The sequence below is a fragment of the Polistes fuscatus genome, unplaced genomic scaffold (assembly GCF_010416935.1).
Source record: "Polistes fuscatus isolate 324 unplaced genomic scaffold, CU_Pfus_HIC Scaffold21, whole genome shotgun sequence".
NCBI lineage: Eukaryota > Metazoa > Arthropoda > Insecta > Hymenoptera > Vespidae > Polistes > Polistes fuscatus.
The window spans coordinates 3089825-3116333 of NW_025113098.1; the positions used below are offsets into that span (position 1 = coordinate 3089825).

The window sequence follows — 26509 nt, forward strand, 5'->3', positions numbered from 1 at the left end:
ATAAATTATAATTTTAAAGTTATTATTACAAAAAAAAAATAAAAACGTATCTCCAACACACGTGAACGTTTATTTATTTATTAAGAATAATTTGTTTTTGTTAAGAATAAATGTGTATATGTTTTAAGTACATTGGCGTGAGCAAACCAATGCGAAGGTGACAAACATGACGGCATATTTAAAAATAAAAGCGTCTGTCGTAACTAGTTCCGTCAGTAATGTGACGTAATCACTTGAACGAAATTTTTATTCTTTTTTTGTATTTTTTATCTTTTCTATTATTTCTCGTAAGAAAAAAGAAAGAAAAAAATTAAAATCGATAAAAATTCGCGTGGTTAATTTAACCACGAGGATTGATGAATGATCGAAAGAGAAGACAAAATAAATCATTTTCTAATAGAAAAATTTGTAAATTTTGATTTCAGATGAACAAGAACGCGTGCAAAAGAAGACGTTCGTTAATTGGATCAATTCTTACCTGTCTAAGGTATAAACAAATGATTTAATTATAATATATAATTGTATTATTATGGTTATATATTATAATTAATTAATTATTAATAATTAATAATAAATAAAATTATATCATTTATATTATAATTATATAATAATAATAATAACAATAGTAAATTAATTATTAATCATTTATTTTAGAAAAACTTGAAAAAAAAAATAATTTAACGTACCGTAAAACGAATATTTCTTTTTAATTAAATTTTATTAAATTAGTTTTTAAATTTTCTAACATAGATGATAATGAAAAAGAAACTTGTTTTTTTTTCTTTTTTTAAATTTTGGATACCCTTTAAAAGTTTTCTTCTCACTTGTTTGCCACTTTTCTTTCGGATATTTCAAAACTTAACCTGTCGGTTATGATACGCGTGTGCATGATACCACTTTAACTATGTTTATGCCGAATAGTAACTCGCTATAAAATTAAACTGACGAGTTCGAAGTTCGTTTTAAACTGTAGATTAAGTTCTATAGTAAAAGTTACTTCGATAACTGACGTTGTTACTCGCGTTTTTTTTTTTTTTTCCTTTTCTAAGTAGTTTCTTTTTCGTTTCCATAAATAGAATATTGATCACACTTTTTTTTTCTTTTTTTTTTTTGGAATAATATACAATAATATAAAATGTATTCTTTTATTTAGGATTTTATTTTTTTTTATTATTATTAATAATTATTCCATAAAAAAAATTGATTACACTTCTTTTTTTTCTTTTATTTTAAATAATATTACAATAATATTATAATTGTATTCTTTTATTTAGGATTTTATTTTTTTTTACTAATATTATTATTTATATAATTATTCCATAAATAGAATACTGATCACACTTTTTTTCTTTTTTAAAATAATATTACAATAATATTATAATTGTATTCTTCATTTCGGATTTTATTTTTTTTTTACTAATATTATTATTATATTAATTATTCCATAAATAAAATATTGATCATACTTTTTTTTTCTTTTTTTTTTTGGAATAATATTAAAATAATATAATAATTGTATTCTTTCATTTCGGATTTCTTTTTTACTAATATTATTATTATATTAATTATTCCATAAATAGAATATTGATCACACTTTTTCTTCTTTTTTTTTTTTTTTGGAATAATACAATATAAATAAATGTATTCTTTCATTTCGGATTTTATTTTTTTTACTAATATTATTATTATAATTATTCCATAAATAGAATATTAATCACACTTCTTTTTTTCTTTTTTTTAAATAATATTACAATAATATTATAATTGTATTCTTTATTTAGGATTTTATTTTTTTTTTACTAATATTATTATTATAATTATTCCATAAATAAAATATTGATCACATTTTTTTCTCTTTTTTTTTTCTTGAAATAATATTAGAAAAATAATAATTGTATTCTTTTATTTCGGATTTTTTTTTTACTATTAATATTATTATTATATTAATAATTTAACTATAGCGAATTCCGCCTCTTCGAGTGGACGATTTAATTGAGGATTTGAAAGATGGTACACGTTTGCTCGCTTTATTGGAAGTTTTGTCGGGTGAAAAATTGGTGAGTATTAATTATCTCCAATAATAATAATAATAATAATATTATTTCAAGACCACAATTAATTATTATCTAACGAATAATTGGTCTCATTTTATGTAGCCGGTTGAGAAAGGCCGTAACCTGAAGAGGCCTCATTTTCTTAGCAATGCTAATACTGCTTTACAATTTTTACAAAGTAAAAAGGTTGGTTATTAATCATCTCGAATATAATATTAATAATAATCATTTCTAAATAAGTGTAAATAATAATATAATATTATTATTATTTTTTGTTTTCTTTGCAGATTAAGTTAGTGAACATAAATTCGTCCGATTTAGTCGATGGACGGCCTCCAGTAGTGTTAGGCTTAATATGGACCATCATTCTATACTTTCAGGTATGTTTTATTATTTAATAAAATTCAAATTATGCAGAAACAAACTTCTCTCTATTTTTGTATGCGATAGCAGCTTAATCATAGAGCTCGAAATACATTATTTTTAATTCAATTCAATCATATATATACATATGTTAACACTAAAGTATAGAAATCAGTTATTCTGCAGATTATTTAATTATAATATGCAGATAAACTAAAGTGACTCGCGTTAAAGTTTGGAAAATTGTTCAATTTTTTCAATTACCTAGATAATCTGCAAATTATTTAACATAATTATAATACTTAATATTATTAATTTATATATTATAATAATAATATTATTATTAAATTAATAATATCAATTATATAATTTTATAATTATTATAATATTAATATTAAATTAATAATATTAATTATATAATTTTATAATTATTACAATATTAATATTAAATTAATAATATTAATTATATAATTTTATAATTTTATAATTATTACAATATATTAATATTAACTTAATAATATTAATTATATAATTTTATAATTATTACAATATTAATATTATATTCTATTATTAAATAAATATAATAAATAATTTGCATACATTATCTACTATAACTTTCGAGCTTTAACAATAACATATATTTATAAATATATATATGTATATGTAACAGCTTCTTCATTTCTATTTTAATTAACAAAATAGTGGACTAACTTGTGATCCATTATAAACTAATAACAATTTTCATTTGAAAAATGTTTTATATAAATTAATCCGAAAGAAAGAAAAAAAAAGAAAGAAAAAATAAGAAGATAACAAGTTAAGTCTACGGTCAGTAGTCGTGTATAATTTTGTGATCTCGCTTTGAATTTTCTAAATCACTAGCATACGCTATTAACCACGAACTTTCCATGTTATTATTCTTGCACTTAATTAATAATTCAATAAATAATAATAATTGTACATTCATAAAGTGTTAATCTAATTGATCATCACTATTGCTAACTGTATGTATTCCAATAAACAAGCTACGATCAAAGGATCGAAATAGGGTGAGTATAAAGTAATCGTAAGTTTGTGTGAGAATAATTATTCGAAAAAAATGTCACTGTGTTAAAAATGATGATTTTGCTGTGAGCATTTTGCACGTTGCATGTAATCGCGCATTTTCTTCCTTTTCTTTTTATTTTTTGGTCTTCTTTTTCTTCTTTTTCTTCTAAAATAATAGTTTGCGCACGCTAGAAAGAGAAAGAGAGAGAGAGATAGAGAGCATTTTCAATTGCATTTTCTTCTTTCTTTTCTATTTTAAATATTTCGTCGTCGTCGTCGTCGTCGTCGTTGTTGTTGACAAAAAAATCCAATCTTTTTTTTAAGATCGAAGAAAATACAAGGGCTTTGGAATATCTCGGACAAACTTGGGGCAGTCAGAGTAGTCTCGAAAGTCTTGGCACTCAAGGTTCTGCTGCTAGCGAAAGAAAACGTATCAGTAGTGAAAAGTGGAAACAAGGTGCAAGGAAAACTTTGCTTCAATGGGTTACCAATACTCTTCCCAAGTTAGTATTACTTTAATATCAATTTTATTTTCAATATGTTTATTATAATTATTTCATTTATATTCAAATGTATAGAAAAATATATTATCGAATATATTTTTCTTACACATTTTTGTTCACATTACCTGACGGAGGAGCCAAACCTCCCCCGGCAATGCTAACAATTCCTGACCCATTAACTTTTCTTTGCTATTTTATAAACCTATGCAGATCGATTTATAACTCGAAAAAGTATTCTACATCTAGGAAAAAGAGTGTGCTTTAATTTAATATAAAAATCATTAAAATCTATTCACTTTTAGTATAAAAAATATTTACCGAAACTTTTCAAAGAAATGGCAAAGTTGGTACAATTTACAGCATTGCATTCTCTGACATTTTATGAACCTTTGCAGATCGATTTATAACTCGAAAGGGTATTCTACATGTAGGAAAAAGAGTGTGCTTTAATTTAATATAAAAATCATTAAAATCTATTCACTTTTAGTATAAAAAATATTTGCCGAAACATTTCAAAGAAATGGCAAAGATGCACAATTTACAGCATTGTATTCTCTGACATTTTATGAACCTTTGCAGATCGATTTATAACTCGAAAGGGTATTCTACATGTAGGAAAAAGAGTGTACTTTAATTTAATATAAGAATCATTCAAATCCACTCTGTTAAATCAAAAATACTAAGTGCTGTTTAAAAAAATAAAGGTAGCCTTAAAAAACATTAAGAAAAAAATTTTCTTCAAATTTCTTTTGGTTGCAATGTATAGTCAATCAAAAACAAATGAACTTTTGTTTAAAGTATTTTTTTATCAGTTTATCACAAATACTTGAAAAATCGTGACTAGTGTTATGTAAGACACCCTGTATATATATATAAATAATTAATAAATATAATATTATATAAATTTTGGTTATTTTTTCGTTAATTTCAGAGATATTGGTATACAAGTACGTGATTTTGGTGAAAGTTGGAGAGATGGTAATGCTTTCTTAGCCATAATCGATGCTATCAAATCAAATCTAGTGAATATGGCAGCTATGAGAGAAGTAACTAACAGAACAAGATTGGAAACAGCTTTTGACATAGCAGAAGTTGAACTTGGTATAGCACGTTTATTAGATCCTGAAGACGTTGACGTACCACAACCAGATGAAAAATCTATAATGACATACGTTGCACAATTTTTACACAATTATCCGGATCCAAAAAGTACCAATCCGGATTCACTCTCGTCAATTAAACAAGAATACGATGATCTTCTTAATTGGCTCAACGATAAAACAAGATATCTCGAACAACTCGATAAAACTAATTCTTTTCCCACCAATTACTCGGTATGATATTACTGTTTGTTTTGTTTTTTATTTTTTTTAATTATAATTTTACATTACAACACATTTGAGATATTTCATGAAATTTTTGTTTTTGTGTATTTTTTAAAATTTTGTATTTATATATATATATATATTTGTTATTTATAGAAAATTGTGTATTTTTTTAAAATTGTGTATTTATATATATATTTTTGTTATTTATAGAAATATATTTCATTTAACGAAGAAGTCGAAGAGAAAAGATTGATTTACAACAAATTGCAAAGTTTGGTAACAACACCATCGATAATAAATATAACACGTGATTTTTTGAAACATATACAAACGTTATGGAAAACATTGGAATTGCTTGTAAGTATTTCAAATAAACTCTAATTTTATTTTTTTATTTATTATTATATACAACAGTTAATAGTTTGAAATGGTTGTATATCAAATTGATTTGAATTTTTGCAGATGTTGCATTGGGTTTGGGTATTGGATTCCGCGTTACCTGGGGATTTAGGTTTAACAGGAAGGTGGCTTGCTCGTGCGGAAGGTCTGTTAAATTCTGACGGTGATATACCCGAAGAAATGACCGAAGAAACGGCGAATATTATTTTGAAAAAGTTGGAAGAACACGGGAAATTTTTCTCGGAATTACCTGCTATGATGAAAAAATTCGAACAGGCGAAAAATTCGTCATTGACTCAACAACAACAGCAACAACAAGTTGCACGAGAACAACTGGAAAATATGACAAAGCGTTACAATGATTTACCATCGAAAATAGCCAAACGTAAAATCAAATTAAAGTTCCTGGAACACAAATGTTGCCTCGTTGCTTTCCTTTATTTGTTGGAAACAAAATTGAAAGGATGGAACATTAAATATGGTACAGAGGAAAAGGTTTTACAAATGTTGGAACAGTATAACAATTTTGTTTCTAGAAATAGAATTTTTCAAGAATTTCAAAAGGCCTATTTGGATATGCAGCAAGTTGTCGACGAATATAAACGGGAAGGTGACATAGGTACGAACAAAAAAATATATAAATATATATATGTATATATTTAAATATTATTTACATATATTAATAATACATATAAATAAGTATTTCTCAACTATTTTGTCGCGTGTATCTTAAAATACATAGTTTGTGTAATGGTATTGAGAACCAAATTTGTATAATAATTACAATTAATTATTATAATAATTTATTATATTTATTATATTTATTATTATTATATTATTATATTAATTATAATAATTATAATTAATAAGTATGACACACACATTATATATATATATTTATTTTATTATTCTATATAATATACAAATGTATATATTATTTTATTATATTATTTTATTAACTGTTATTGTGCTTTTCTCGTGAACTTCTAAAAAATATTTAATGATAATATTTATTAAAATTTCACCACACACAACGAAAAGAAAAAAATGTACACGTGACAAATAGATTGAGAAACGCTGTAATATAAATGACACACATTTGTATTGATTATTTATATTAATTATTTTTAATGTATATTCAGATAAAGAGGAATGCCTGCAAATAGATCGTTTCATGCGAGAAACTGGTGAAAAATGGAAAAACGTTTCGGTTGATTTGAGATGCGTGCAAAGTATGCTCGACGAGGTAGTCGCTTATTGGTCGAAATGGACCGAAGGATCGGACGAATTTGAAAATTGGTTGATTCGTGCTGAATCAGCATTGAATTTGCCGGAAGAAGAGAAAATGGAATTCTTCCAAGACATAAGTATTTGGAAAGATAAACATCAAAAACTGTCAGACACCGTTAAATTTTTAATAGTCACTTCGGAAGATGTCGTAGCACTACGTTTAAAGGAACATTATACAATTTTGACTAACAAATGGGAACACATATTCCAAGAAGCCAAACAATATATGCACGCTGGTGATTTGTTAAGAAATAGAAAGGATTATAGAATGGGAGTTGAAACGTTACAAAATTGGTTGAGAAATGCTGAATCAGCCCTTTCGACTACACAATTGACGTCAACCGAACGTATCAAAGAATACGGTGAAAAACTTCAGCCACTTTACAACGAGGTCAAGGATATCGAAGAATTGTTTAAGAACATAAGCAGAAAATTTCAGACCCTCATACAAGAGTTGTCGCGTGACGAAGTAGATAAAATGATGAATACGCTTAAAAAAGAAAAGGAAGCATTGGTAAGGGTACGCGCATTGATACCGATGCAATGGCATTTGTATCATCAATTACTGGTACAACGCGAATCATTGGAGGATGGTAAAAAAGAAATATCCGCTTGGTTGGACGAAGCTGAAAAATTATTGAACAGTATCGATTTGTCCGGTGGCAGAGATGCTATTTTGGCACAATTGGAAAGACACAAAACATTTTTCTCGCGAACATTGTATCACAAATCGATGCTCGAATCTAAGAACAAAATATTTGCTAGCATAGTTAAATCTGTTGGTAATAGCGATGACGTTGATACGAGTGAAAATGGTTTGACATTGAAAGAATTAAATGAAAGGTTTGCTAAGGTCTGTCAATTAGCACAAATGTGGGAACAACGTCTTCAAGAAGTAATAAGATGTTTGACGAAATTCAAAGATTGCGAAAGACGAATTTCCGAGTGGTTGTTGTCAGCTGAAATATTACTCAACGATGTACACATTGATAATCGTTCGTCCGTTGAATATCATAAAAATTTCTTCAGTAACGTATACGAAAAGTGGATTCAAGATTTGATTAATTCAGCTCAAGATTTGAAAAATGTTTTACCGGTTGAACAACAAGCTCCCGTTACTGAGACGGTTGAAAGTTTACAGAAACGTTGGAAAGAAGTGTTAACGTTTGCACCACTTCATCTTATGAAATTAGAATTTCGATTGGACGAAGCAACGTTGCTTCAATATCTCAAAGAAATTGAGATGGAAATTAATTCCGAACAACAAGCGTTGATTCAAAATGACGATATCGATGGTATACTACAACGAAATCAAGAATTTTTTGTCAATCGTGGTGTTATTCAAAACGTTGACAGATGTTTGCAAACGTTGAAAAAGATTAGCACCACTTATAGTCAGTTGAAACCTAATGATAACAGTTTGAGTCAAGAGATTGAAAAAACTGAAAATTTGTGGATTGAAACTACCAAGAAAATAGATCATCTCAAAGAACAACTTTATCAGATTCCTCAGCAATGGGCTGCCTACAGAAAAAAGTATATCGATTATATGATTTTTATATTAATTAAATCTCTTCCTGTATCGTGTTTTATGTTTTATTACACAAAACCTTTTTGTTTCAGATTCGATGAGATGGTGCAATGGATGGATCACGTTGACAATATCTTGAAAACTATTTTACACGAAGTTAATACCCTGGAAGAATTTGAAAAAGAGAAAGCTGTTTTTCAGGTATTTATAATATTTCTTTTATTAATTATTCGAATTTATAAAATATGATCAATATTTGTTCATGCTGTACGGATAGATTGAAGTTATGACGGTAATTAAACTTTAATTCTTCTATATATTCTTTATATACATAATATATGAAATAAATATATTATTTAAAATGTTTATAATAAATAATTCTATTTATAAAACAAATATTATAATAATATTTTATTATATAATATATAATAATATTTTTTATTATACAATATTGTGGGATGCGAGTGCCTCCAAGTCAGATACTTAAATAGGCATTCGTGAAGAGATTGAACGGTGGGCACTGGATAGCTCAGTGGTTAAAGAGTAGTTGCTCGGAAAGCAGAAAATCCGGGTTCGAGTCCCGGTGGTCCAATTTTTCGAGTCAATCCAACGGTCCAATTTTTTCACGAATCCCACAGTATATAATTTATTATATTATATATATTATATAATAAAATATTATAATAATATGATATATATTTTATTATTGTTATAGAAAATATCTAAAGAAGCTGATAATCAACGTGAAGAAATGAAGTGGTTGGTTCAGACATTGGATGTGCTTATTTCCAATCGTTTAGATCACGAGGCAATTTCTGAACAGAAAAAATTGGAACAATTAATAAGTCGATATAAAAATTTGATACCAACTATAGAAATTACAATGACAAAGACGGATATATATTCGAAAAGTTATACTTACAGAAAAGTAGTTAGAGAAGCGTGTACCCTTTTACGTAAAGTACGTGAACAATCGAAAGAAGACGTTCCATTGGTACATCCTGAAAGTCTTTCAACTGCTGTTGCTCAGCAAGAAACCCGTCTTCAACAATTGGAACAACAAAGGGCTAACATAGTTAGCATGTTGCAACGTGGAAAAGATCTTTTGAAAGATCAACACGCGCCAACTTTCATATCTTCCGAGGTTCAACAATTAGAAGTTAATTGGAACGATACTTACGGCCAGAGTATAGAAACTTTGAAATCTTTGAAAAACACACAGAAATTATGGGCCGCTTACGAGGAACAAAAGGGTGAAATTTTGAGACTCATGAAACAAGCCGAGGAAGAATTGAACAGAGTTAAATCGAGCGTTTACAACGATGCCGCGCAAATGTCTGCCGATCTTCAGAACAAACAAGAATTTACCACGAATTTGGATAAATCTGCTAAAGAAATGATAACCAAATTGCGAGAAATTCAAACTAATTTATCTGACGTAACACCGACCGAGAAAATCGAATTCATAGAAAAGGAAATCATAGAAACGGAAATGAAAATGGAAACAACGTTGAAAGTTTTACACGAGACAGTTGTACATCTTCAGGAATATAATTCTAAATGGACTAAATTCCAATCGAAATTTGGAGAATTACAGAATTGGACTCAACAGAGGATACCGCAATCATTGGCAGAAATTGAGAATTATGCTATGTCTCCTGAAGAACGATTACATAAAACTGAACATTTACAAAAGGAAATTCACGAAAAGATGAACATATTGAAAATTCTCAAAGAAGAATCGCAAACACTTAAAACAGGTAAGATTGTTCGATTAATTCTACATTTATATTTTTCATTTTAACGTATAATATTTAACAGAAAACAATTATTGTTCAACAGATGAGACAGATGGTGCAGAGCCCAAACGTTTGGATAAGGAATTGGAAAGTCTTGAAAAAGTGGTAAAATCGCTTCAAGAAAATAATGAAATACAACGGCAAACAGCTGTACAAAATCTAGCAACATGGAAAGAATACGAGATGGGAATTCAAAAGGTAAAACCTTGGGTCGAGGAAGCAGAATCGAAAGTATCATCGATGGGAAGTAAACCAACTAGTCTCGAGCAGGCTATCAAAATGTTAAATATTGCTAAAACTTTTGAAAATCAATGTCAACAACAACTTCCACAAGTTCAAAATCTTTCGTCGGTTAGTCAACAAATTACGGGAAGAACTGCTGCACCCGATGAAATTGATGCAGTTTATAGAAGATGGAACGTGGTCCACGACATGGCTATACAAATAACAACGAAATTGGATAAATTAGTTTCCTGTTGGAATAATTTTGAAAGCGACACCAAGGAATTTACCGAGTGGTTGGAAAAAAGCGAGAAAGCATCCCTCGTTGTTCCGAATATTCAAACACCAGAAGTCAGTAAACTCGAACAAGAATTGGCTAATTTGAAAGGTTTCAGTAAATCAATATCTGATCATCAAGCTCAATTGATATCGTTGACTCAAGTATCCGATCACATTACTCACGGTTTGTCATTGGAAGGTGGGACTAATTTAAAAAATCGTATGTCAGATTTAAAGGCACGTGTCAGTAAGCTAGCTGATACTGTAAGACACCAAATTAACCTCGTATCAGATTCTTTATTGGCTAGACAAGAATTCCAAATGAAAATTGCTGATTTTGAGAATTGGATGTCTACGTTAAAATCAAACATTGCTGATATCAATGAAGTAAATATCGATAACATCGATACTACGTTGCAAGCCATTCACGCATATCTTCAAGAACATTCGGAAAAACAACCAAGTTTTGCAGCCATTTACGACGAAGTCAAACGTCTATCTGGGCAGGGTTCGAAACAAGAAGCCGCAGCATTGGACGAAATATATATTTCATTAGCGAATAAATATAAAGATCTGGAAGATGAATTACATCAGAAGAAAAAGATTTTAGAAAAATGGATAGAACTGATGAGCTGGTATAACGAAACAACAGCCCAATTGGAATATTACAAATACGAAGCTGAAGCTCGTAAACCAACCGTCAATGATTTGAACAGATTATCTTTAGAATTGCAAGATGTACAATCGAAATTGAATACGTGGAGAAATCAAATAGGTGCTATAGACAGTTCATTGAAAGTTCGTATTCGTGACAAACAAGAGAATCCACTTACCGCGTCTGCTTTGGTCAGCGATTTGGAAGCTAAAGCGGTCGTCTTGGAAACCGAATTATCAGCTAAACGTGAAAAATTGGAAACCCTTGGTGCCAGGTGGGATAATTTCAAAAGATTGCAAGAGAAAATAACGGAGGATATCTTGAAAACTCAAAGTAATTTACAAGATATTACCGACAAGGTTGATTCTTGCGAACAATTGGCACCAGCTGTGGACAAAATAGAACAATTAATAGAAATACATCAAGGAAAGGAACCCGACAAACAATTGCTTCATCGCGAAGCTGACAATTTAATGCAGGAAGATCAAAGAGCTATGACAAACATTCAAGTTGTTTTGTCGTACGTTGATGCCAATTGGGAAAAGGTCAGTGTTCTTCTTCAAGAACAAAAGAAGAAATATGAGGAAATGGATAACGATTGGAAACAATACAAAGAGGCTGAAGACAAATTGCAAAGATTCATGAACGAATCTATATCGTTGTGTCAAAGCGTGAAAGAAATTCCCGACGATATAACGCAAGCAACGGTAGCTTTGGATAAATATAAAAGATCGTTGGAAATAGTAAAGAAGGGAAAACAATTTTTGGACAAAATGGAATCGAAAGCTCAACAGATTACGAAAGATGCCTCCCTTCTACCCAATTTCAAATCGGATTTGGTGACTTCGAATTTAAATGAAAATCGTAAGAAATATCAAGAAACGTATAACAACATTATCGACAAATTGCAACTATACGAAACCCAACTTATTATTTGGAAACAAATAGAAGAAGCCAAATATGAATTGACACGGTGGCTCAGTGACACCAACGAAGCACTTACGTCAGCTCGTGAATGTTTACTCGATTCCGAGAGTGGACAAATGCGATTGATAAGATATCGTGAGGAATTGCCCGCGCATTTGCAATTCAAGCAAGGAATCGATAGCAAGATCGAACAATTGAAAAAATTGAATAAAAATACCCACTTACCGACGTTGGACGCTTTGAGAAAATTGTTGGACGAACAATTTGAGATGGTCAAAGAGGCCGCAGACAAATTAGAATCGTTGACGATAACGTTGAACGAAAAAGAGAAAGATATTAGAAAGGAGATTGAAAAATGTAGCGAATTGATATCGAAAATTCGCGAGGATATTATTAAATGCGACGATTTGACCGGTGAAAATACGAAAATACTCGGTAGAATAAATAAGTGTCAAGAATTAAAAGCTAAATTAGACGAATGCGATGATACTTTGTCGATGATCGAAGAAAATCTCGCGATAACTACGTCGGAATATCCAACCATATCTAAATCTACTTTGAACAAGGAACTTCAAGCTTTGATATTACGAAAAGAAGGTGTCAGTAGTCACGCTGGCAAAGTAAACGCAACCTTGGTCGCATTCTTAACGAAATTGTATCACGAGAAATTTGGTGCTTTCCAACGAATGGTAGGAATTCACAAAGAAAAGGTTGCATGGTGCGAACCGGAACAAAGCAGCGATCGTTACAATCTCGAGGTTAAGATGGCGTCATTGACGGACGTTGAAATTGGTATCGCGGATTGCGAGGCCAGAAAAGATGACGTTGATAATTCATTGAAATTATTGGAAACCGTGGAGAGTCCTGAAATTACTAACGTTCTTAGAATCGAACGCGACAAGGTATCAATGGAATTGGAATCGTTGAAGGAAAATTATAAAAAGATCAAATCGGTGTTAGAACACAACGTTACGTTATGGCAACGTTATGAAAATTTATCCGAAAGCGTGGTCACCTGGTTGAAGGAAAATGAAAATAGAATAAGAGCGGAAGCATCGATATTGCTTAATATAAACGAGATAGAAAATAAGATCAAAGAAATCGAACAATTGAAAACCATTGCCAACAATTATCATACGGTTTTGCAAGATGTCATTAATCTCGGCGAGGATATTAACAAAGTTAGTCCCGAATCTCGTGTCAAACAATACGTAGGACACCTTGACAGTCGATACCAATCGATACTCAAATTTTTGTCGCAATATTTGGACAGATTACGTGAATTAAAGGATAGTAGAGATCAGTACACGATAAGTACCACGGAATTACAATCTTGGATAGATAATGCTGAACGTAAATTAAAAGTTTTCGATGAGATAAGTGGTCCCAAACCTATGACCTTTTATCAATCGCGATTAAAGGAATTGAAAGCATTCGCGGAAGAAAGGGAAACTGGTCAATCCATTATGAATCATGCCGCGGAATTGGGTGAAGCTCTTTTCGCAAGGATCACTCCCGATTGTCGTGAATTTATTAGAACCGAATTAAGAAATTTACGTAATCGTGTTGACGCTTTGACCGATCATGCCAATGTCATTTATAAACGAATTGAAAGCGACATGATGCATCGTTCATCGTTCGAGGATAAATATTCGCAAGTGAAACAATGGGTTATCGATGCGGAAGCTAAATTAGGCGACAAACAGATGCTCTTACCGAATCTTCAAGAAAAGAAACTTGCACTTCAATCCTATAAAGCTATTGCTCAAGACGTTAACGTTCATAAAAATATTTTGCAACAATTAGAAGATCGATTAGGCAAAACACCGGACGATGAAGCTAGCGAGATGTTGAGCAGCGTTGTTACTGCATACGAAAAACTTTCCAACAATGTGGAGGATCGAATTAAAGTAGCTGACAAATACGTGTCCAATCACGAATCTTATTTGCAAACGTTTGAAAAAACCCGCGATTGGATTAACACGATAATCAATGAAACTGCACCACTCATAGAGGATCTACCGGTTGAACGGGACATTGCTAAATCAAAGACAAATTTGATTAAAAATGTTTTGCAACGTAAAGCTGAAGGTGATCGTGTGTTATCAGATTGTAACGAACAATTAAATATCATTCTCGAACAAACATCTATTCCTGGTCACGCGGCTCTGATCAAAGCATTCGAAGAACAGAAAAAGAATTGGGAAGATTTCTTGGGCCGTTGTTCGGCTACCACCGACGTATTGGATCATCTTTTCAATCAGTGGTCGGAATTCGAAAAAGTTGTCGAAGATTTGGAAGCGTGGACTAAACAAATGGACAGTCAATTGAAAGATCAAAGTTTAAAGAGTACGGAAGAAGCCAAGCGTGTGCATTTACAAAAATTGAAGAATTTGGAAGAATGCATAGCGCAAAAGGGTTCGGAGTTTAGTTCTGCTATAAAGAAAAGTCAAAGTATCGAAGGAAGTTCGGATTTGTCTACGAGAATATCGCGTCAGGCTACGAAATATCAATCGCTCAGAAATCAAGTGAAAGAATCTGTATCGAGGTACGAACAATTCGTAAAGGAACACGGTACGTTCAACGAAAGATACAACGAATTGATTAAATGGATTTCCGGTGTTAAAGGAGAATTAAAGAAGCACAGTGAAATCGTTGGTAATCTTTCGTTGTTGCAAAATCGACAGAAAGCTATTCGAGATCTCAGCGATACTCGGACCAAAGAAAATGCACGTTTCGAATCTGTCATTGATCTCGGGGAAAAACTTTATTCCCATACGTCACCGGAGGGTCGTGAAACGGTTAGGCAACAGTTGAGAGACTTGAGAACCCTATGGAATACATTTTCCGAAGATCTACAATCGGCAATGCAAAAATTAGATCAATGTTTGATGCATTTCGCCGAATTCACGTTGTCCCAAGAACAATTAACGTCTTGGCTTCGTGACGTTGAAAGTGCAATGGAACAGCACACGGAATTGAAATCTTCTTTGGAAGAAAAGAGAGCTCAATTACAAAATCATAAGATCATGCATCAGGAAATAATGTCCCATCAGAATTTGGTCGAATCAGCGTGCGACAAGGCTCAACAATTAATCGATCAAACCAAGGACACGTCTTTGAATATATATCTGCAAACGATCAAGCAATTGTTCAACGATATCGTTGCTAAATCTCAACACCTATTGGAGAATTTAGAAGATTGTGCCGAAAAACATAATTGCTTTAATCTACAATGCAAATACTTTTCAAATTGGCTAACCGGCGAACGGGAAAAACTTGCCGAGTGCAACGATATTACTGGAGAAAAAAGTGAAATTACTCGTCGTTTGGCGACACTTGCTTTATTGAGGGACAATCAAATACAGGGTGCTGAACATTTTGAAAAATTGAAACAACTTAGTTCAGCTATGATGAAGAGTACTGCAATTAAAGGACAAGAACTAATTAATAAAGAAGTATTGAGTCTGGAAAAGAGTCTTTCTCAATATTTAAGTGAAATTGGTAAGTATTCTTCCTATTATATGTTATCTTATTTTTATTCAAATAAAATCCTATTATTAATATAATTTTCGTTATTTCTTTATTTAAAGAATCCGTTGAAGAAAAACAAAAAGTTGCTTTAAAGAAATGGCAAGATTTCGAGGATCAATTGGAAGCCCATGGACGTTGGTTCACTTCGATGGAAGCTGCATTTAGAGATCAACAATTGCAACCAACGTTGAAAGATAAAGAAGCCAGACTTCAAATGTTCAAAGAGAAACGTGACGTTATATTGAAACAAGAACAAGAAATCGATGCGTTCGTGGATATATCGCACAATTTATTGCATTCCAGCGGTCTCGAACGTATCAAAGTTTTAATTTCTCAAATTAGCTACAGGTAATGAGAAATACAATACATGGAAAACAAAAAGAAATATATATATCATTATATAAATAAATATAATAATTAATAATTTATTTCAGATATCAATTACTTCATACGTTCAGTAAAGAAGTAATAAATCGTTGTCAAAGTATCATAGACGATCATCAAACGTACGAAGATAAATTGAAATCAATCGATGCATGGCTTACACCATTGGAACAAAGTTTGGCAACTTTGAAGAGAGAAGACGTTGGTGGAAATCTCGAAGCGAGAGCATTGTGTTTGCAAACGTTATTGGCTGAGAAAGAACAAGCGGAACATCGTTTATCCGGATTAGCTGCAGCTGGTGAAAGAATCTTGCCAGATACCTCGGCTCAAGGTCGAGAAATTATACGACACGAAATAAGATGTGTAAGAGAACGATGGGATAATCTTGCTGAAGGTATCACCGAACAACAAAAGAAACAAGATGCTCAATCATTGCAATGGTCTACTTATCAAGAAACATTGCAACAAACGCTTCTTTGGTTGAATACCATGGAAAGAGCTATAAAACAGGATCCACCAGTAACTTGGCCTTCATTACAAGAAATCAGATCAAAATTATTGAAGAATAAAGTAAGTATACCTCAGTTAACCTCAAAAAACTAATAAATAATAATACATACTTCAATTAACCTCAAAAAATACTTTTATTATTAATATTCACGAATAATCAATGTTTTTGAAGATATTTTTGGAAGATATATCGAATTACTTCATGCAGTTAATTTCAAATCGTTTTTCTTGCGCGACAAACTTCGTAGTGTCGATTTTCATGTCGCTGTGCGCGCGCATCGTAAATACCGGCAAACTTCACGCTGTTAATTTCGTGTCGCTGTGCGCGCGCATCCTAAACTTTCACTCTCATTATTTTTTCCCAAACGCGCCAAAAGAAGTATAACTGGAAAAAAAAATAAATAGAAATGTTATAATGAAATTAACGCGTTTAAATGATGTTGCAGACGTTGCATCAAGAAATCCTTGCTCATAAACGCATCATAGAAGGAATTTCCGAAAAAGCAAATGCTTTGATTCAAGTTGCCCAAGCACCGTTGGACATTCAAGATAAAGTAACATCGGTTTCCGATAGATACGAGAAACTTGTTGATAAATCGCAGAAAGCTATAGCCAGTTTAGAAGAGTTCCTTGATATATTCCAACAATTTCAAGATCTTTATCGTGCCTATCAGGATTATCAGAAACAACAGTGGGAACAATTGATCAGTTACAGCGATTCTATTGCTAATAAAAATACTTTACAAAGTAGATTGGATAAAGTACTCGAAATACAGGATAAACAGAATGAAGGTGAATTGAAATTAAATGTTTTGGCGGAACACGTTTCCCAAAATGCAAGCAGTTTATCACCAAAGGTATATTACGAGTGCATGAGAAAAGACGTAGCTAATTTAAGGTAATAAATAAATTTAAACAAAAAAAATAAAGAAAATGAAAAATGAATAAACACAAAAATTTTCGTTTTAATAATCGTTTACATATATTTTGTTGATTGTTATTTGTCAGATTCGAGAGCAAGAATTTTGCTAATGCGGTCAACGACGTAATTCGTTGCATAGAAGAAAGAATGCAACAATGGAACGAATACGAAAATTTATTGGAACAATTAATCGTTTGGCTGGCCGATGCGGAAACTACGTTGAAAAATTATTCGATGAAAAATACGATCGAAGAGAAACAAGAACAATTGGAAAAATATCAAGTAAGTTATCGTTAGAAAATAATATATATATATCCTAGTAATTTGTTACCATTAATTACAGTTTAACAATTTAGAATCCTTTAATACTTACGAAAGAAGAATCGCGTCTAACGTCCATTAAAATTGGAAAAGAGAATTGTTTTTTATTATTTTGTTTAATTCAAAATTTGTATATATAAAAATGAAATTTCTTAGGAACTACAAAAGGTCGCTGAATCACGGAATACGGATGTAACTGAATTGGTGGCGCTTGGTGACCACCTTGAACAAGTAAGAGTGTGTAGATAATTTTATCTACAAGCAAATGCCTTGCAAAATGCAAAATGTGAATGGTGCAGGCTTTTTTTGTAAAAAAAAAAAAAACAAAACATTTTTTGATCACTCTTTCTTGCTATTTTTTTCTATTACAGTAAATAATAATAATAATAATAATAATTAGAATTATCAATAGGGCTATTTAAAAGCATACTTTTTTACGTATATAAAATACAAACGTATTTCTATATATATATATGTATATTTATTAATTATTATTTAACGCTCAAATTAATTTTTATAATATGTGTATATATATATAGTTTGTGCTATCTATTGAATATTATATGATACTCGAGAAATAATGCTTTAAAAATATAACTAACACAGCTCGTGTATATATCTATATATGAGATAATATCTCATTTATAAATAACAACATCAACTTTTGTAAATATATTTAACATGTGATATAATTTTGTATATAATTAATAATTACTCTAAAATATTGTAATAATTAATATAAACATTTTGTTTATTTGTGTTTGTGCTGCAGACGTTAATCGCAAATCTCAGGCAAAACGAGGCAGACTTCGATAAAATGAGATACGGATTTGATTCATCGGATTTGATCCAGATCAGCGGGGAGACTAGATTTTCTTCTAGCGTGCAACAAATCAATTCTAGATTTCAATCAGTACAGAGTACTGCTAAGGTAATATTAAAAATATCATTAATTTGTTGTTTTAAATAACAAAAATAAACATATGAATTAATTGAAAATCAAATGAAACGTTATTTAAATGTAGGAACTCATGAAAAAATGTGAACAAGCTTGCTCGGATCATAACGCATATCTGGAACGTTACAAACAATGTTCAGAATGGTTGGCTACAGCAAGGGGACGTTATCAATCGGTTGCGGACAATTTGTGCGGCACGCATCAAGAATTAATTTTAAAAGCTGATACATTGAAGGAACTTTTAGGAAGACAATCGTCAGCGATGTCTTTATTGAACAGTACAATCGAAACAGGTGAACGTTTGTATCCTACAACCGGTGTAGAAGGAAGAGAAATCATTCGTCAAGAATTATCAGACCTTCAACAAGTTTTGGAAGGATTGTACGACGACATTGCATCAACGGAACGTGATTTGCAAGGTAGAATCGTTAAATGGTCGGGTTTCGACGAGTGTAGCGAAGGATTCGAAAAATGGTTGAAAGATGCGGAATCTCAATTGAAAGAGGACATAGAATTGAAGACAACTTTGGACGAAAAACGTGGACAATTGCAAATCTATCGTTCCTTCTTGCACGACGTTCAAGTACATCAACAGGATTTGTTAGATCTTTCGGATAAAGCTGATAATCTTCCAGAACGTACGGACAAAATTGATTCTATAATAAACAAATTGAAACGGAGGCACGCTGAAGTATTGAAACGTGGGACAACATTTGTCGAAAGATACGAGGGTATTGTCAGTGATCATCAACAGTACAGTAAAGCTGTGTTGGATACACACGAATGGTTGGATGCAACCCATAATGCTGTTAATCTATGGGGTGATACAGAATTGGAACGAGTTTCACTTCATACGAATTTGGATCGTTTGCAAAATCTTTTGCATACACTTCCGGAAGAACAACCAAGGGTACAACAAATTCGTGTTCTTGGTGAAAAGGTGATACCCGGTACATTGGAAACCGGTCAAATCAATATAAGATCGCAGATAGATTCGTCGCAACAGGAATGGGAAGGTTTAATATCTGCCGTTAAATCGACCATCGAAGCTTTGGAAAATAAATTGCAACAGTGGAACGAGTTTGAAAACTTTAAGGAAAGATGTTTGATTTGGATCAAAGACACGGATACGAAACTTCACGCAGTAGATTTGAAATCGACTTTTGAGGAAAAGAAAGATCAATTGGAGAAATTGCGTTCCCTGCAAGGTGAGGTGCGTGCTAAGGAACTTGAAATTGACGCGGTTACGGAAAGGGCTCAACAATTGCATAAAAATTTATCCTCGAGAACATCGCACATATCCGAATTGAGTATTAAGTATCAACAAATATCGAGTAAGGTTAAAGATTTGAACAATCGTTGGCATCAATTCGTTGCCGTGCATCAAGAATTCGACAATCAATTATCCGAATGTAGCAGATGGCTGAACGACATCAAAAACAAATTGGCTTATTGTTCGGATTTGAGTGCGTCTTCGCAAAAGGATTTGGAAAATAAGATGGAAACTATGCAAGATATATTGTTGTATAAGGAGGACGGATTTACCAAAGTTCAAAGTATCGTTGAATTGGCCCAAGCTGTTTTGGCTAATACAGCACCTAGTGGACACCAAGCGATAAACGAAGCATTGGCGAATCTTCAAGAACAATGGAGTGCAGTTGCATCGAAAATGCTCGAAACCAAAACGAATTTGGACGATTCTATTAACAAGTGGGCCGGTTTGCTCGAACAAATTCAATCGATTAACAAAACTAACGAGTACATGCAAACGTCGTTGGAAGAATTGTCGCAATTACAAGCGACAATGACGGAAAAAAGGAGCCAATTGGAACGTATTAAAGCTTTGGAAGAGAAAATCAGATGCGAGAACATAGAAGTCGAAAGTTTGAAAGCCAAAGTAGCCGAAATGATAGCCAGCGGGCAACAAGGTTTGGCTGCTTCTCACGCCCAAGATATTTTGGGTAGGTTCGATATGCTGTTTGAAAAAATTAAATCATTATTGACGGAACGCGAGGAACAATACAAGGATCATCGGCTTTACAAAGAAGCTCACGACAATTTGATTAGTTGGCTTAATCGTGCGCGGGAAAAGATACCCGCGATGAAACAGAGATCGTTGAGCGATAAATTAGCGATTGAAAATGCTGTAGCACCTTTGGAAAGTCTTCTCAATAAAAAAGCTCAAGGGGAACTTTTGGTAGAACATTTGCAACATACTGGAAAAGTTGTATGCGTTGGTACCAACGTTCAAGGCCAAGAAGTCATCAAAAACGAGATTCGTGCTTTAACGGAAAGCTTCGAGGGATTGTTCAAAGGTAACGTTCTTTTCTTATTTGATATATCGTATAAAATATTAATTTGTTAAATATAATAATAATACTTATATTTGTGTGTTTTATGCAGAAATCAAACAACAAAAGGATCAATTGGAATCAACTATCAGTCAGTGGCGGGATTACAAGGACGAATATGAACGACTTAGCGATTGGTTGCAACAATTTGATATTCTTATTAAAGCACAAAAGAATGCGTTGTTGCCTAACGTTAAAGAAAAACAAAAGCAAGTGCAAGAGGTCAAAGAAATATTGAACAATTTGACCAAGGGTCAAGAACAATTCGACAAATTTAACAAAACGGCTTCTGGTCTGCTTTCATCTCATTTGGATACTTACGTTAATAATCAATTACGTCATTTAAATTCGCGATATCAAGTGCAAGTTAATCTTGCCAAGGATGTGCTTAACAAAGTAGAAATCAATTTGGCTCAACACGAGGAGTACGAGGCTTATCTCGGGAAGGCACGAGATTGGATTGAAAATGCGAAACAAATCATAAGACAAGGAACCGAAGCCGCATCCACGAGCAGTAGAAACGAATTGCAAAACAGATTGGACAAAATACAAGAATTGTTGAGGAAACGGGAAGAGGGACAAAATTTGGTTCACTTGACGATAAATTGCGGTGAAAAGGTTATGAGAAATACAAGATCTGATGGTCGGGAAGAAATAGGTTCGCAATTGAAAGATATACAAAATGATTGGGAACGTTTAGTTAAGAAAATATCAACTACTAAAGTACACTTGGAAACTAGTCTTTTGCAATGGGCCGATTACAGTTCTTCTTATTCGCAATTGCAACAGTGGATCAACGATCGGGAAGCGAAATTGCAACAGGTTTGGGAACAAAAAGTGTCGAAAGCTAAAAAAGGTTCGGCCGGTTTGAGTTCTTTGGCGATAGGCGAGAGAAAAGCTAATTTGCGTCAAACGAATAGTATCGTGCAAGACATCGTTGCATTCGAACCAATGATTCAATCGGTAGCAACTAAAGCAGAAGATCTTAGACAAGCAACACCGGCAACCGAGATATCAATTAAATATAAAACATTAAGTAAACACGCCCAAGAACTTTACGCGAAACAAAAGGAAACGGTTGAACAGCATCAGGCATTTATCGATAGTGGTAATGAATTTTTACAATGGATAAGAGTTGCCAAGGAAAGATTAGGCAAATGTTCGGAACCAACGGGTGACAAGGAATCGATAGCAAGTAAGATTACTCAATTGAAGGTATTGCAGTGTGAACTTTCAGAGGGACAGAAGAAACTTGAGAAAGCTTTGGAACGTGGTAATGCTGCCTGTCAAATTGCTGACCCTGAGGATAAAGAAATTATCGAGGAAGAAGTAGCATTGTTGCAAGACGAATACGATAATTACGTGGATTCTTTGGGTACTACGAAATCGTTATTGGAAGAGGCCATTGTAAAATGGACTCAATATGAGGAACAATTTTCTGAAGCTGCCGAATGGTTGACTCAAACTGAACAACTCGTACAATCTTACAATAAATTACAGGACAGTCTCGAAGAAAAGAAAAACGTTCTCGAACAATTCCAAGTACATTTGCAAACATTGTTCGATTGGCAAAAGGAATTAGACCGTTTGAACATGAAAGCCCAAATGTTGGTAGAGACCTGTGCCGATACCAGAATTTCAAACGCTGTTACTCAATTGACCACCAAATACAACGCACTTCTGTCCCTTGCCAAAGAAATTATGCGACGATTGGAATTGCATTATCAGGAACATCAGCAACACAATACGTTGCATCAAGAATGCGAGGATTGGATTGAACGTACCAGAAACAAATTGGTTGAGTGCATGGAAATTCCTAGTACTTTGCAGGAAGTTAATAATAAATTGCACACTTGTAAAACGATACGGCAAACCTTGGAACAGGGTCAAAATAAATTACGTTATGCATTGGAATTGAAGGAAAAGGTTATCATGAATACCGAACAAAACGGTGCTGTTAAGATTCAAGAGGATACCGAAAATCTTAAAGCGGAATTCGACAAATTGTTATCCGACGTTGAAATCGCTAGACAAAAACTTTCCGTACGAGCAGGTGTACTCGAGGAATTGAACAAAATTCACAGAATGATCGCTGATTGGATCGAAGAGGTCGAAGGCAAAGTTCAGGCCGAAGAAATCTATAGAAACGATCTCAGCGAAAAGCGTGCTCTTTTGGAAAAATTCAAAACTGTATTAAGAGACATAATAGGCCACGGTGATTCATTGAATCGACTTAAAACTCGTCTAGCTGAAGATTCGACGATACAAAAAAGCCCATACGAGGGAACCATCGCTAAATATGAATCAATTAAACAATCGATTGCCGATAAAATAAATAAATTGGAAAATCAAATAAAGGATCACGAAAAGTTTCAGCAAGCGTATAACGAAGCTGCCGATTGGGTACGTCAAACAAAACTTGAACTTCAACAACACAGTGATACTCATGGGGATAAAGGACAAGTATTGGAACGTGAAAACAAAGTGAGTCAAATTATTTCATCATTGCCGAAGGGTGACAAATTAATCTCGAAAGTAATCGAATTGAGAGATGCAGTAATTTCCACTACCGGTACGGAGGGTCAGGATTCTATCAAACAAGACGTCAAACAATTGCAAAATGATTGGTCGTTGTTGCAATCACAGTGTCACGATTCCTACGAAACTCTTAACAATTGCATATCAACGTGGTCGCAATTCACAGCTGCCGTTGATAACATGAAAGCTTGGATCGATTATTTCCAACAGAAGGTAGCCGAGGAACAATCGAAAGAAAATAAAACTCAAGTAGATTTAGCTCGGTGCAAGCAATTGGTCGACGAAGCTGTCGAACAAAAACCCGTTCTGGAAGATTTAAACGACAAATGCGAGGCCTTGTTGGAAATGAGTGCATGGAGTTTGGCGCGTGACAAAACTGTACAACTTCAATCATCGTACACGTCTTTGCTAACCGATGCTCAAAGTTTGGTTTCCAAGGTCGAGAAAAATCTATCGGATCATACGGAATTTTTGAAAGCCAAAAAAGAGATGGAGGATTGGTTGTGTACCGTGCAAAAGTCTGTGAAAGATTGCGTTGGAACCGGTGACGAAGCATGGGCTAAGAATAAATTAGCAATCCTTAAGGTTGCAGCTTCGCAAATAACCGAAGGTCAACAATTATTGTCTACGTTACAGAATGCATTCGTTAAGGCAATTAACACGGCATTACCAGAACAACAAGATCAATTAAGAACAGATATGGCTGATCTACGATCGAACTGGGAACAATTGACCATGGATTTGAATACCAGTCAAGCTAGAGTTAAATCAATTCTCAGCCGATGGGAGGATCATTCGGAAGCTTATAACAAGTTTAAGAAATGGTTGGACGAAACTTACGAGTCCACGGAAGATTTGCCAAATACTAAAGGTGAATTTGGTGAAATGAAAACATTACTAGAACGATACAAGCACATACAAGAAACTGTGCACAGTAAGAAGACCGATTTGGATAATTTAATGGAAGAAGCTGGAGAATTGTCTAATTGGGCGGAAAATAATGTAACGTTGGAACGATCGAAAGAATTATTGACAAAGTGGCAAGTTTTAGGTGATCGCGTTGACGAAAGGAAGAAATTGATCGAGGATGAAATGAAGGAATACAATGCGTATCATGCGGCATTACAGGACACGGAAAAGTGGTTGTTACAGATATCTTTCCAATTGATGGCTCATAACTCGCTTTATATAACTAGTAAAGAACAAACAATGGCACAGATGAAACAACACGAATCGTTGCTGATAGAAATACAGAAGTATCAAACTGTCCTAGATGATTTGAAAGCTAAGGGTCAGGGACAAATAAATCAATACTTAACGGTAAATAAAGAAATCAAAAACACGATAGAAACGCAATTGCAAAACGTTCAAGATAGTTACAATTCTTTGTTGAATACTGCATTACAAATAAAAGGTAGATTGGCGGATTCGTTAACGAAATTCCAAGAATACGAAAACACGTTGGAAAGTATCGCGAAGAATTTGGATTGTTATCAAGTTGAAATTGGTCGGGAGTTGGATGCACCTTTGGATAAACTTGCCGAAGCTGAGGAAAGTCTGGAAAATGCGCGAACCTTGCATAACAAGTTGCAATCGGAGAAAACGCGTTTGGCGTTGGCAGTAGAAGCTTGCGAGGCGGCAGCAGCTTGCATTTCCAGGCCTGGCAGTCCGTTGGATGCACCACCAGTTCAAATTGCACCAAGGGAAGTTGAAATTCGTACGAAATTGGAAGACCTCATCGATCAAATGCAAACCCACTTGACCAATGTGACGAAAGTTGTTGCCGATTTGGAGGAACAAACTAGACAGAAGAATGCACTGTGCATGTGGATTAATCAGCAACGCGCTCTTTGCGCCGAATGGAAGTCAAGGCCGGCAAAGTTACGTGCCGAGGCAGCTCAGGCCGAATTGCAAACGATGAACGAATTATTGGTGAATGTTAATGAACGTCGTACGCGTGCTTTGACGGAACTTGCTTCGCATCCTGAAATACAAGAGGTCGAAGATGGGCTTAATAAATTAGAAGCTGAATTGACGGATGCGATTGTGGGTAAACAGGCGTCCCAAGATTTGATACAAAAGTATAGAAACCAAGTGCAAGATATTCAAACGTGGTTTGATGCACTTTTGAAAAAGGCCGATGGCATTGAAAAGGGCAGCGGTCTTACGATTGGTCAAAAGATTTCTAATATCAAAGAAATAATCGGCGAATTCGAATCACAGAGTACGGACAAATTGGACGAAGTTAAAAAATTGGGCGACCAAGTAATGGATTCCGTCAGTAATTTGGATTCCCAACAAATCGAGGAACAGATCAAGTTCGTTGAGAGACGGTACACGGATATAAGTAAAAAATTGCAAAGGAAGGCTCAAGTTTTGGATATGACAGCTCAAGGTATCGAAGCTACTCGGCAAGAAATCGAAGAAAATCGAAATTGGATTGAACAGAAAAAGGAACACGCTAGATTGACCGAACCCTTGGGATACGAAAGTAAACAAGCTGAAGAAAGATTGCTCGTTCTCAAGGTAATTAATTATCATTCTAATCACACAAATTATTTATTTAGTCATTAATATTTAATACAATATATAAT

At 33.1% G+C, this 26509-nt stretch overlaps 1 protein-coding gene across 1 annotated transcript in view; it reads left to right on the forward strand.

Moving 5' to 3' along the window:
• The window catches only part of LOC122517828 (nesprin-1), a 50885-nt gene that overhangs the window by 9498 nt on the left and 14878 nt on the right, over nt 1–26509 (forward strand). The window contains exons 2-20 of the mRNA XM_043636413.1: nt 426–487; nt 1962–2057; nt 2157–2240; nt 2342–2434; nt 3789–3967; nt 4899–5301; nt 5506–5652; nt 5758–6313; nt 6837–8520; nt 8608–8716; nt 9231–10275; nt 10358–15901; nt 15991–16279; nt 16366–16885; nt 17272–17723; nt 17834–18029; nt 18841–18999; nt 19094–21341; nt 21430–26441. Of these exons, the coding sequence (XP_043492348.1) occupies nt 426–487; nt 1962–2057; nt 2157–2240; nt 2342–2434; nt 3789–3967; nt 4899–5301; nt 5506–5652; nt 5758–6313; nt 6837–8520; nt 8608–8716; nt 9231–10275; nt 10358–15901; nt 15991–16279; nt 16366–16885; nt 17272–17723; nt 17834–18029; nt 18841–18999; nt 19094–21341; nt 21430–26441 (18878 nt within the window). The remainder of the gene's footprint in view (nt 1–425; nt 488–1961; nt 2058–2156; nt 2241–2341; nt 2435–3788; nt 3968–4898; nt 5302–5505; nt 5653–5757; nt 6314–6836; nt 8521–8607; nt 8717–9230; nt 10276–10357; nt 15902–15990; nt 16280–16365; nt 16886–17271; nt 17724–17833; nt 18030–18840; nt 19000–19093; nt 21342–21429; nt 26442–26509) is intronic.